The sequence below is a fragment of the Suricata suricatta genome, chromosome 9 (assembly GCF_006229205.1).
Source record: "Suricata suricatta isolate VVHF042 chromosome 9, meerkat_22Aug2017_6uvM2_HiC, whole genome shotgun sequence".
NCBI classification, from domain to species: Eukaryota; Metazoa; Chordata; class Mammalia; order Carnivora; family Herpestidae; genus Suricata; species Suricata suricatta.
In genome coordinates, this window is record NC_043708.1 from 41906530 (window position 1) to 41920774 (window position 14245).

At 41.6% G+C, this 14245-nt stretch overlaps 1 protein-coding gene across 1 annotated transcript in view; it reads right to left on the minus strand.

The window, feature by feature from the left end:
• Positions 1-14245, minus strand: part of PELI2 (pellino E3 ubiquitin protein ligase family member 2) — a 67191-nt gene that overhangs the window by 20115 nt on the left and 32831 nt on the right. The window contains exon 2 of the mRNA XM_029952886.1: positions 4072-4173. Coding sequence (XP_029808746.1) covers positions 4072-4173 — 102 coding nt within the window. The remainder of the gene's footprint in view (positions 1-4071; positions 4174-14245) is intronic.

The following is a 14245-nucleotide window of genomic DNA, read 5'->3' on the forward strand; positions in this document are numbered from 1 at the left end:
GAGACGTAGGTCTTACCTCTCCCATGAACGCCTTTTCTGCCCCTGATAGCTTTGTTACCTTTCCTTTCAAAGACCCAAAGTTCTCAGCTATGCAATTTAAGAGGTTAGTATAGTATAATTTGGTACTTCTCAGTGTAGTCTATGAACCTCTGCGGGTCCCTGAGACCTTTTCTAAGGACCAGGTCCATGCAGCCAAAAATTACTTTCATAATAATATAAACATGTCATTTGCCTTTTCCACTGTGCTGACATTTACTCTGATGGTGCTCAGGCAATCATGTGCTTTAGCAAGAATCAAGGCAGCGGCACCAAAGCGTACTAATGGCCATTGCATTCTTCATTGCCGTGCATGTGCAATTAAAAATAATGTTAATTTCACTTAAGTGTGCTTCTGATGAAATGGTAATAAATTACTTTCATTCAATATTGAGGCTTTCAAAGAGTCCATGTGATGAAATGGGAAGTAAGCAAAAAGCACTTAGAAGTTTATAACCATATGGAGTTTCCTCGAAAAATTAAAATTAAAACTACCATGTGATTCAGCAATCATGTTCCTGGATATTTATAAACAAACAGAACACTGAAATCAGGATCTCAAAGAGGTATCTGCTCCCCACGTTCACTGCAGCACTACTTATGGTAGCCAAGATCTAGAAACAACCTAAATGTCCATCAGGGTTGAATGGATAAAGAAAATGTGGTATAAACATCCAATGGGACATTGTTCAGCCTTTCAAAGAAGGAAATCCTGCCACATGCAACAACACACATAAACCTGGAGGACATTACAAATACTGCACGGTTTTGATTATGTGTGGTATCTAAAACCGTCAATAGAAACAGAGCTGAATGATGGCTGCCAGGGGCTGGGGGTGGAGGGAAATGGGAATCACTGTCCCACAGGTTTGAAGTTTCAGTTCCACAAGATGAATGCATACCAGAGATCTGCTGGGTAACACTGCGCCCGTGGTAAGAGTACTGTGTTGTGCACTTAAGTTTGTCAAGAGGGTGGATCTTGTGTTAAGATTCTCATGAATCTTTCGTTCATCCTGCATTTGCAGAGGTGAGGTGGAAAGTGAACAATGTGAGTAGAATGTGACTGTACAATAGTGAAGAACATGTGATTTGTATCCCAACATGTCGCTGAAGAATAGTGCTGAAATTACAGTGTCATTGCGGTGACGTGTTGATTTAAAAGTGGTGGAAAATGTCCCACTGACACCTGTAAAATTTTCTTGATGCACTTTTTTTTGGTATTGAGAATCTGTTCTCTAGGCAAAACATGCATAAAAAAAATCTACGTAAAAAATCTTGTGAATAGAAGATTTGTAATTTTGGAAAGTAGTAAAAATTATTATGAAGTCCACTAAAATTATCAACAAGGAAGTGCAGGCATGTACTTATTTAGGAAGAGATTTTTCTCTGGTTGAAGGAGAAAAAATTAGAACGTTATGAAATGGAATGGTATGGCTAAAGCCACTGTTAATATTTTGTCTAACTGTGATGAATCGTACTTTTGGGGCCCTTAATTAATTGGTCGATATCTAGGACTATGTGGGATGGTTAGCTTTTTAAAACACAGCTAACACATTCACATGGTTCCAGATTCATAGTTGAAATGCCCCCTGGGTCCCCCACCGCCCAGACCTATTCCACACAATGGCAATTGCTTTAGTAATAATGTCTTCTTTGTCCTCTTGGAGATTTTTAATGCATATAAGCATTATTTAAGTCATTTATCTAAGCTAATATTTAATAATATACTATTTAATAACAAATATATTAACATTTAAGATTAATCTTTTTAAAATGTTTAGTTTTGAGTGAGAGAGAGAGCACATGTACAAGTGCATGAGCTGTGAAGAGGCAGAGAGAGAAAGAGAGAAAGAATGACAAGCAGGTCCCACTCTGTCAGCCCAGAGCCCAATGCAGGGCTTGATCCCACAAAATGCAAGATCACGACCTGAGCCAAAACCAAGAGTCAGAAATCAAGAGTCGAACACTCAACTGTCCGACTAAGATTAAATAATCTTAATTGAATATATTATCAGTGGCTCAATATAATTAATAACATTAATAATTAATTAATTAACTATGTTTGGAGCTCTTTCCATGTCCACACACAGAGCTTTTTCTTGTTTTACAGCCTTGGAGGCCACCACTGTACGGCTGTACTTGAATTTACTGAACTGGTCCCCTACTGAAGGACATTTAGGTTGTTTGCAATCTTTGGCTATTAAACCTGTTTTGAGCAATAACTTGGTAAAAATGTCAATCTGGGGGCGCCTGGGTGGCTCAGTCGGTTAAGCCTCCGACTTCAGCTCTGGTCATGATCTCACTTTCGTGGGATAGAGCCCCAAGTCGGGCTCTATGCTGACAGCTCAGAGCCTGGAGCCTGCTTCCGATTCTGGTCTCCCTCTCTCTCTGCCCCTCCCCTACTTATGATCTGTCTCTCTCTGTCTCAAAAATAAATAAACATTAAAAAAGTTTTTTTAATGTCATTCTGCATGTATGTAGGGGTATCTCTGGGGTAAATCTCTAGAAAAAGAGTGGAGTCAAAGAGTGCAAGCAGTTTTCACTTCCAACAGCATCTCTAAATCACCACCGCACGCAGGTCATACCAGTTTACAGCAGTAGGAGAGGGTTTCCCCATGTCTCTGACAAAGCCTTTCAGATTTTTGCCAGTCTGAGAAGTAAAACATAACGTGTCTGTGCGATGTGAATTTTTTTTTATGAGATACGTTGAGCATATTTTCTAATTTTTCAGAACTACTTATTTCCCCTTTATGTTGTTATCTATTATACGGTTTTGACACTTGTTTCTATATCGTTTATTTAATAATTTAACTCTCCATACAGAAATGCAAAGACCATGGCCACGTGCGTGGCTCAGTAGATTACATGTCCAACTTTGGCTCAGGTCATGATTGCACACATGAGTTTGAGCCCCATGTGGGGCTCTGTACCATCAGTGCAGCATTTATAATTTGGATCCCCTCCCTCCCTCCCTCCCTCTCTCTTTCTCTCTCAAATAAAAACATAAAATAAAAAAAAAAAGAACTGTAAAACCACATGGCTCCTAATTTATTTGATTTTTTCCTTTATTAGCCTTAATTTTAATTTTCTGTTGTTTTAAAGCACCAAATCTAGGATATATTATAAGTTCTCTTCTTAAATTGATTTTTTCCTTTATCATTTCCTTCCTTTTACTTTCTTTTGATGTATTTCTGGACTTATTATGTACCACTAATAGGAACCACTATTCATGACCCTGTTCTGTATTTTCTTACTGTCATTTTTAAAAGAGAATTCTTAGAGACCAATGGTTAGTTCCTTGATTTTCTTCCTTCTTCCCTTCTTCCTTCTATAATGAGAGCACTTCAATTTTTACATTTCCTTCTGAGTATGAGGTTGATTACATCTTTTGAGTTTAGCTACATAATGTTCCACAGTTTTTAAAAAGGCCTAAATCTGTAATATTGATGTCCATTCTGACTCAAGTGTTATTTAGGAAATATTTTGAACATGTTTGCTTTTCAAAGTGGTTGGTTTAAAAAAATTTTATTATAAAATACATATAATGTGTATTTTCATTGCATGGAGATCTAAGAATGTAGCATGTAGAATTTGTCTGCAATTTTAGAACTAAGTTTTTTCTTAGTCATTCAAAAACCAAATAGGAATTAATTTTTATATTGTCCTTATTTATTTCTCCTTGTACATCACCAGACACTACTGTAAAAGAAGTTCTGACTATGTATCAAAATGAAGGAAAATGTGTTAACGTTTCCATGAAGGAGAGGAAGAGGTCTCGTGGGGATGTAATGGACAGCACGGTGCCTATGGTAAATAATACTGTGTTGTGTATTTCAAAGTGGCCAGGAGAGTGGATCTTAAAAAGTTCTCATCCCAAGGAAAAAAATTTGTATCTTTGTATGGTGACAAATGTTAAATGAACTTGCTGTAGTGTTTATTTTGTAGTATGCACATATACGGAACCATTATACTGCATGCCTGAAACAAACATTATGTCAAGGACACCACATTAAAAAAGAAAAATAAAGACGTTACCTGAAACATGTCCGTATCTTTATCATGTGTGTACTCCACCACCACAGTCTGATTCCTTGACAGAGTGTATGATATGCTGTGTTGACCTTTGCAGCTGATAGCCTAATAATGAAATAAAAACATGGACACTCAGCAAAATCTCGTTTCAACGACTTTTACTTGCAATTCTGTTTGTAGTTAAGAAACATCACTCTACCAGCCAAACCAATAGAAGCCAACATGTTTTTTGTTGTTTTTTAAAATCAGAGCCTGACCCCGTGCCGTGCCCTGAAACTAACAGCCAAGACTCTGGTTTGACCCAATACTCTATCTTTGTATGAACAATACTTAAGTCAAATCAAATTTACCAGTTTGCAAGATGTGATTTAATCATGTTTTAGGAAACACATATACTTTCTCTCTATTACCTTAACTAAATGATAGAAATTTTAGATTAATAGGGTTTATTCAAACATTTAATTTGGGGTGCCTGAGAGGCTCAGTCAGTTAAGCCCTCAGCTCTTGGTTTGGGCTCAGGTCATGATCTCACAGTTGTGAGATCAAGCTCTGCCTGGGCTCCACAATGAATATGGATCCTGCTTAACATTCTCTCTCCTTCCTCTGCCCTTCCCCTGCTCATGCATGCGTGTGCTCTCAAAAAAATACGAAAAATAAAAAACTTATTTTAACACTACAGCAGTAGGCCAATGACATTTTGTTATATCTTCCCCAGGCAATACAGATTATAATCATAGTAAAAAAAAATCACTGAAAAACTATAAATATTAAGGATTTCTATACATCCATCTAGCCAATGATAATCATACAAGGTTCAAATATGGTATAGAATGGAGTATAAGTAGTTGCTTCCCAGATATTTACTAAGTTAATATATAAGGAAACTAATTTTTCTATTTTTAGATTAAAACTAAGTCTTCTTCAAAGAATCTAGAAACCAGTAATACAATATTCTATTGTCTTCACAGTGATATATTTGAACACATCTTAAGTTGTGGTCACACACTTCTAATACTTCCACATTAACAAAGAAGTTTATTTAAATTGCACTCCAAATTATTTCAATTACATTTTATCCATTCCACTTCAACCTCATTTATCTTCATTTCTACTCTTTTACACTAAGTATAATAAATAAAATTTTAATGAGCCTTTCTATTAAACATTTATTGAATAATGACACTGTATGAAGACCAAGAAAGCATTTGGAAATGGCTGGACATAGAAAGCATGTTAATGAAAATGTGCTCTGAACATTTATATTTGACTAATATAATTGCTCGGAGCCAAAAATAGTACAACGTTCCAGATCAACTTTGAAGTAGTCTGGTCATTCTCATGGTTATTTGATCACCTGCCCCGAGGAACTTCGTGACTGAACTGTTTTGTTCTATGTGCTTCATTAAGACAATACAAGTATTAGAAATAATTTAAATACTTAATATGGCCAGAAATCTAAAAAGGACTCCTTAGACTACTCAAGTCCACTAGCAAAAATTGTCTTAAATTTTAAGTTAGAGTCAGATAAATTCAATGGTATTGACAGAAGTGACATTTTTTGAAAGTCAAGCTAATAAAGCTCTATTTTCAAGATAAATAGAAAATGGATGTTTATAGTCACGTGAAAACACCCACTTTAAGAAAAATAATTTTATTCAACTCAAACTTATTAAAACTAGCAATCAAGGGGTGATTATTTATAAGCTAATTTTAGGTTTCCTAAAAAAGTGTCTATTGCATTTAGAAGTATTCAACTTACAAATATCTCAACCCAAAACACAACTTTTGTGACACATACATGGCATAAAGAAGAAACATCTATACTTTGCCAATTATCTGCAAAAGGAGAAGCTAACCAGGACCATACCAGGACTCCCTTTAGAAAGTGACCCAATTTTGTATGATTGTACCTTCTTGAGTACAGTGTTTCTCAAACTTCCATCAAAGTTGCCTGAATTGCAGAGAAGGAAAGACACACATGTTGTCACTGATAGGACTAGCAGGAGAAACCTAATAGGGACAATGGGAAGGGGAAAGGGAGGGAAGAGTTGGGGAGAGGGAATGAGGCAAATCATGAGAGACTTTTGAATGCTGAGAACAAACTGAGGGCTGAGGAGGGAGGGGGGAAGGGGGGTGATGGTCATGGAGAGGGGCACTTGCGGGCAAGAGCACTGGGTGTTATATGGAAACCAACTTGGTAATGAACTATTTAAATAATAATAAAAAAAGTTGCCTGAACTGGAAGAGAGTCACCTGAACCTTGGAGACATCTGGGAAAGTACCCTGCAGTGAAGTTTCTCATATTCAAACATTTTACCTTAAAATTATTATAAATTCTGCATTTTCCTCCATAATATACTGGCTAGTTGTACCATTCAAACATTTCCAAATTTGCTGGGAAACTAATGCCCCAGGAAGACTTGCTGTGCTCACCCCAAAACCTGGCACAGCCCTGGGCACCAGACCCCACAGACACTTGCATGCCACTTTGGGAAACACCTGCAAATAGCCATTTCACAGGCCCTAAATTGTTAGTGGACACAACTGTTCTAACTTGTTTACTCGAACTATTCTAATAACTACTCAAGTTATTATAAGCCCACACAACACATGGAAAAGGCTGCTGATAGAGAAGCCATACCCAGGACCGGTACAGGGAAGCACACAGGCTAGGCTGACCTCTGGCTGGCCACCCCCAGACATGGAAGAAAGCACAGAGACTCTGAAGCCTTGAATGCCTGAGCCAGGACACCTTGAATGTTGAGCCCACATAAAGAAAATTTAGTTTCAAGCTTCTGCCCACTTTTTACAAGGCTAAACATGAACAACTGGGGAGCTAGGAAAGCTGAACACTTTTGGGTTAGGGGATGCTTTTTCTGAGACTTTCTGATTAAGAAAGTACCAGTGGTGGGCTGTGTTCCAGAAGCCGCTGATGAAGGAAAGATGGACAAGTGGGAAAAGAGGTTCTGCAGGGAGAAACGAGTCCCAGAAGGTGGTGAATGGCTCTGAGCCGGCAGGTAATGTGCTCCCCTGTGGCAGGGATGGCCAAGGAACTTCGTAATTGGAGTGACATCCACAGGCATGTTGCTTCTAGTGCCTGCCATGATTTCCCTCTGTGAGTGCCAAGCCAGGAGCGCACTGCCTGTCCGAGTCCTCAGTGCTGGCGTTGTGACAGGTTTCACCCGCAGGGAGAGGCATGGTGATGAGCTGGCCCTTAGAACGCTGGGAGTTAAGCCAGGACTGAGAGCTGGAGCAAAAGGTGGCAGTCAAAACCGGGCCACCTGAGGCCATCGATGGCATTCTCAGAAACGAATGGAGAGAAGCAGTCTTCCCTGGATTACATACACTGGCCTCACATCATCTTGTTTGCATATTAAAGTCAGGAGAGGGGCCAGATTTGGTTAGTTTTGGGGGTGAGGGGAATTAGGAGACCGTGCAACCTTGCAATCTGGTTTTGTTTTCTTTCTGGCAAGTACCTAAGGCATTACGCTCTTATCTTGTTACAAGTACCCATTTTTCAACAAAACTTTTAACATTTAAAATAGGACTCTCAGAAATTCAGCTTCTAGCCAATTATAGATTCACAGACCTGAGTCCGTCATCACATGCATCTTGGAAATAAACATTTCCCCAAGGTAACAGGTGGGTTTGAAATCTACTTCTGAAATACCATACAGGGGAGTAGTGAGGCCTTCTCTTGGCACTTACTAGAATGTAGTTCAAACACAATTACTGTGACATTAATGTAATTTTTATTACACGAACACAAACCTGGAAACCAGGTGCTTTAAAATGGTAAGGAAAACTAACCCAACTTCCCCGGGGGACAGCGCTGATTTCTCGTATCTGCTTTACTGCTGTGACATGGGGGCGGAGATGCTGACTCTGTCCCAGCACTGAGTGCCTTTATCTATTCTTCCGTCCCCAGCACTGAGGACACAGGCAGGCATTCAACGATTGTCAGGCACCTCGATGAGCTGCTACAGATACAAGATGAGATTTAGAGCTTCCTTCCTCTGGTCTTCCCTCCTCTCCCCTCCCCTCCTTTTCATCTGCAAAGGTACCCACAGTGACACCTCCGCACGTGACTTTTACTGGGTTAAAAACACCATAGGTGGACAATTACAGATTAGACAATTGCAGCTACAGAGCCACAGAATAAAGGATTCCAACTTTATCCTGCTCCGGACAGTCAATCATGGCGGGTACTTTGGATATAACATATAAGCATATAGATACTCTGTTAGCACTAACTTGCAATCCCAGGCGCCCACACGAGGACCCTTCGGGGTCAGGACAGTTTCTTCCCAGCCAAGGATCTATGTTTTCTTAGCTTTACTTGTGTCACAGGCTCCGCTCTGCTCAGCTAGCCTCCCCCACTCAGGGGAGCTACAATGGTTGTCCTGGTTCAACTCAGACTAAACGTCAGGGAGTTTTCTGAGCTTCCAGCCTCTAAAACAAATGTAGCTCATAATGTCTACAGGGTTTTCTTGCTCATATAAAACAGAAGATATGTATATAAAAGCACATATGGAGATATAGAAAATGGAACTGTACCAGAAGGGCAATCCTGCAAGATGCAAAATGGGATGGATACATGTTTTCATGGCAGCCACAGAGTTTTCATTCAAATTTTAAGAGGGAAATGATCAGATCTTTTGTTTGTTATGAAGCAGTGGGATCAGCTCTCAATCACAGAGTAGAAGGGAAAGGCCCACAGAGAAACTAACGGGCTTCTCGAAAATACTAATTTATTACAGTTATGATTTAGCCTATCTAATTCAAGATCTATAAGGCTAAGTGAGCTTTTATCAACTGTGTTGAGAGAGAAAATGGAATTCATCACTGTGACAGACACTGCTGGTTACCTACTGAATGCCTTTCTCCCTGCTGAGCTAGCTTTCCATGAAAAAGCCTGAAAACACCAATCTCCTAGGCCCTGACGCTAGCACAGGGAAATCTGACCCAACCCTAACCAGTGGGACTTCAGAGAAATCTGGTGTGGACCGCCTGGTGACGGGAGCTATCAGGAGAGATTTCTTCCTTTCTCAGTTACTAAAACGTCACTGTGATGTGTGGAGTGGAGGTGGCCACCTAACACCAGGGAAAGAAGGTTAGAAAACTCTCCAGAAAGTGGTTGGAGCCTTGGCACCTTTGAGCTGAACCCCACCTGGGACTACCTGCCCCCGGCTTCTTCCAAGAGAAAAATGAGTTTTAGGTTTGCTTTTTGTTGGTATAGACTGCAAATACCCATGGCTATATTGTTTGGCCCTAACTTTTTCTCCTCCTGGGTTTCCTATTTCGGTCAACAGCACAACCATATTCCCAACCACTCATCCTTCAAACAGCCCTCTCTTGCCACTGTTGTCCATTTACAATCAGCATTGTTACCATAATTAAAGCCAGGAACACTGACTTTACTGCATCGAGGCAAAACTCAAATACAATGGGACAAACTATAGGTCACATTTCACACTTTCTCTTCAAACACAAAGAAGTTGTTGGGCAAAACTGATTTCTTCCCCAAAGGAGTTTTACAACCAGCTTTTACAGACTACAGCTTTCTGCTCTGGCGATTACTAGGCATCACCTAATTCATCCTTCCTAAATCTGGGCTGCCCTTGGGAACTTGCTGGACCACAACAGAATGCACAAGAAGTGACACATAGGGCGTCCAAGGCTGGAACAGACAAGACTTGCAGCTTCTCCTTGGCACAACACCCTGGAACACTGGCTCTTGGAGTCCTGAGTCCAGACAGAAGCAGCCTAACGACCAGAGGCCACCATGCTGCAAGGGGAGGTCATGCAGACTGAAATGCCACGTGGTGGGAGGGAGGCCACCAAGCACAAGACCCAGACGCAGGGATGAAGAAGCTACCTTGGGAGTGGGTCCTCCAGTCCCAACTGCTCCCAAGTTCGCCATGTGGGTCAGAGACACACTGCCCATGTGTGCCCTTCCCAGATGCCCGATTCACAAAGTTATGAACTAAATCAGGTGGTTTTTGCTAAGTTTGCTACACAACAAAGACAACTGGACCAATCAGTTTTCAAGACACATTGGTGTTAGAGCCTTTCTTCTGTCTTAGGTGACTTCTCACTTAGGACACTGCGGGGCTACGGGGACTCCCCTTACCTCTGTCTGAGGCTACGGGACTGGGTATACTGACCACAGCAGCTAGCACAGCGCCTCCACATGGCGCAGGGGTTAGGCTGCTAAGGGCAGTTTCGCGTGCTCCTGAACGCAAACTAAGAGGTGGCTGTCTGTGTTTTGCATAAATACATGCTTTTACCGTGATAATCTTCAGCTGTTGAATGAGATGTAAAGAAAGTTATATGTTAGTGTTTAAAATTAATATTTATAGACTGACACATCAAAGGAATCTGGAAGGCGTTCTCAGAGGAGACAAAGTCAGCCGAGCATGTCACATGGACAATTTTCATTCCTTCCACATTTGGATCAGGAATAGAAGGGATACTTAGAAAGGCAGGAACAAAAAAAATAGCCACTGATGTTAGACACCATGAAGCCAAACTTTGGCAAACCACAAGTTCTATGTATACTGATGAGGCACGCCTTCCTAGAGTTGACCTCATTTAAGGGAAGACAGCAACTGTGTATGTGTGTGAATCTGAGTTTCACATGAAAATAAATTTTTCTCTTTAAATCCATATCTAATTTTTCTATTAATGGGTCTTTCTTAGAACCAAATGACTCCAGGGTTTAATCATCTCTCTTGTCTAGACATCCTGGACGCCAACGATTACCAGCCTGCAGTTAATTCTCTGGGCCACGCAGTGTTTGCAAACAGCAGCGCCCTGCACAGTCTTCTCCATGAGTAGATATAATTAGTGTTGTGTTCATCTCTCCAAAGAGATACCTGCTGTGGCTTATACACTGAAGGAACCTTTTCCAAATAAATCTTGAATTCTCATAGAGCTGCTCTGAAGAGTTTTTGTATCACATGTCCGAAGATGGTGGTATTCTGTGATGCTGCTCACTGAGCCTTCTCCTTCAGTTTCCAACAAAACATCTCAGGAAGAGGACAGAGATGCTCTAATAGCGTCTGTTAGGTCTGTTCTCAATGGGAACAGTCCTAGAAAATGTCCTGTATTCTCTACTCAGCCAGCCAGTAATGCCTTTGTCTTCTGGGTTCCACGAAAAAACCTTCTAAATGATGTTCACAGCCCAGCACTCTTTAATAAGGCATTGTAGAGTAAGTAAAAGGCTCCATGGCCAATTATTCTGCAGGTTTAAGGCAAGTTTATTTTTTATTTTTTTAATTTTTTAATGTTTATTTACTTTTGAGAGAGAGAGTGTGTGAGTGCACAAGTGGTGGAGGGGCAGAGAGAGAGAGGGAGACACAGAATCCAAAGCAGGCTCCAGGCTCTGAGCTGTCAGCACAGAGCCCAACATGGGGCTTGAACATGTGAACCATGAGATCATGACCTGAGCCAAAGTCGGACGCTCAACCAACTGAGCCACCAGGCACCTCTAAGGCTAGTTTATTTATAACCACTTTAACTATTAGTTCTAATCTGTAAGTTAATATTTCAATTCATTATACAAGTTAAATAACTACCCAAAATGATTATGGCACAAAGGGCCTGATAAAATGGATAAATAACTACATTGACCTCTCACAGCCATTCTGGCTACTAAACATAAGCGTTCTATGACAGGGCGAATTGCTGTAGAAACAACATTTTAATTGGTATGTAAAAACATAATGGAAACTGTTTGGGGGTAGGACTGAATAAGGCCAATGAACTGAACCTTTTTTGTCCAAAAGCAACTTCTGATATTTATGTTCATGGCACATTTATGAGCAAATGAATGAGTCTGCTGTGAACTGCGGGGCAGCTTGGAAATAAATAACCGCTGAATGATTTCACCATCCAGAGCAGTGTGCATGATGGCGCTGGGGGGTGCAGCAGGGGGCCGGCGGGCATCGGCATATACGGGCACCTGACCGCTGCCCTGGGAGCTCACCGGTGCGGCGGAACCTCGCTGCAGTAGCCATCCATAACCCAGCAAGTGCCTGGATGTTGGGCAGAAGCAGCCAATCATGCTAGATGGCTGCCTCACTGGGCTGCCTGGCTGATCCTGCTGAGCTCCAAGTTCACATGCGCATTAGGAAAGGGACTAAGACCATGCGCAGACATTGCAACGATCAATGTGGTCAGTGGACTCTGATGTTCACACACACACACACACACACACACACACACACACACACACACACCGGACCCCAGGTTTGAATCCTATCACAGTCACAACAGCAGCCAAATTTCAGGACCTTTTTGATCCTTTAGCTATCTTTATAATTCAACAGAGGGAATTGATGTCAGCAGCGCTGATTTCACTGGATTCAAAGCAGAGGGAATGCGGTATAACATGGCACTTTTCTCTCCTCAGATACAAACTTGTTCTTAGAGTACCACTTCATGACCCAAAGAGGTTTACCACTGGTTCATTGTAGTCCATAACATATGCTTTGGGGATTACGATTCTGTTTGGCTTTAAATATATGTTCGATATTGACTGTATTAATTAGAGATAATCTCGGGATGACAAACATGTTTTTCCAGAACTAATGACTTTTATGTCAGACTGACAAGTATAATTAGGCAATAAATCTTCAATCACTCTGGCTCAAATTGCTGTAGGAAAGATGAGGTCTCTGCCATCCTTGTCAATTTATGTATAAAATATGTATGAGTGCTATTTCTAAAGAGAAGAGGTGGCTAAAGGAATTCATAATTTATTTGCATGAACATACTCTTTAAAATACTCTGTCTTTTCAAACAGCCATATTTCAAACAAGTGCCTGAACCACAGGTATGACTAGAAAGTCACGAAGTATTTCGCTCAATAAAGAAATGAAAAAGATAAGCCTATGTGTTAGAGGCAATGGTTTTGAACTTGGCATCGGACCACTCCCACCCCCGTCTAGGACCGGCTCACTGAGCTATCTGATAAACCCTGGCAGAGAACTTGCTGCCTGCACAGTCTGGACATGGGTTGGGGAAGGACACGGTCAACAGATCCAGCACACACAGGTGCCAGGGAAGAGAAGAACATTTGAGGAGAACCGGTTTCTAATCTGGAGTCACTCCTGACTATGAGGAAGCTGGATCTGGTGAGTGGTGCCAGTCACAAGAGATGACCTCAGATATAGTTCAGAAAACATGAAACACCAAAGGCTGGAGAGGTGGGCGAGAACACAGCCATACGCCCGCGGAGGTCTGCCCCGAAGGAGTTGTCACTCGCGCTGGATGGAGAGCTCCTGGTGGGCAAGAACTCCTGTCTTTTCAAATCAGCCTTCAATTCGGGCAGTATGCTGCATAACAGCAAAGCTCAGGCTGAATGCCCACCCACCATCTGGACGAGATATTTAAGGGCTCTGTGCCTCAGTTTTGTCATCTGACAAGTGTTGGTCCTGTGTCCGGGAAGGTCACTGCTGTCTAAGATCGGAGATGCTTCAGATACATCTTATCACAAAGTACTGAACAAGTAAAACGTCAGATTCCAGTCTGTATGTGTTATTTCACATAATAGGTATCTTTAGAAACTATTAAGCTAACCTAATGTGGAATCTCCTCTTTATTAGTTGCCCTATTTGTCTCCTCTCTTTGGGAAAACAGGGCTGAAGGGCAGTTTTCCTGCACAGGAATGCTGTGGCAAGGTCAAACACTGGCACACATAACATGCTCACATTACTAATCACATTCTGGGCACTAGTCACCATAAGTGACAGCCTATTTCTTTTTTAAATTTCTTTACGAAACTAAGTTCAATGCAGGGCTCAAACTCACGAACCATGAGATCATGACTTGAGCCAAAATCAAGAATCAGATGCTTAGCTGACTGAGCTGCCAGGCGCCCCAGCCTATTTCTGATGGTGACTTTTCAAGTGCATACTTCACTGCAGGTCCTGCAGACATCTTCCCACACTGATGGGGCGGCAGCTCCCACAATGCGGGAGGGGGTGCAGGAGGGACGCAGTCCCACAGGTACAGGGCAATACTCTGGAGCTCCACCGATCTCTATTCACACTGCAGATGTGAGAGCTACTGGGGACCCAGGGTCAACCCCACCACAAGGACCACCCTCCCCCACCCATGGTAACCTGGAGAAGAGTGGGGGCCACACTCGGAGAACCGACCTCCAATAAAT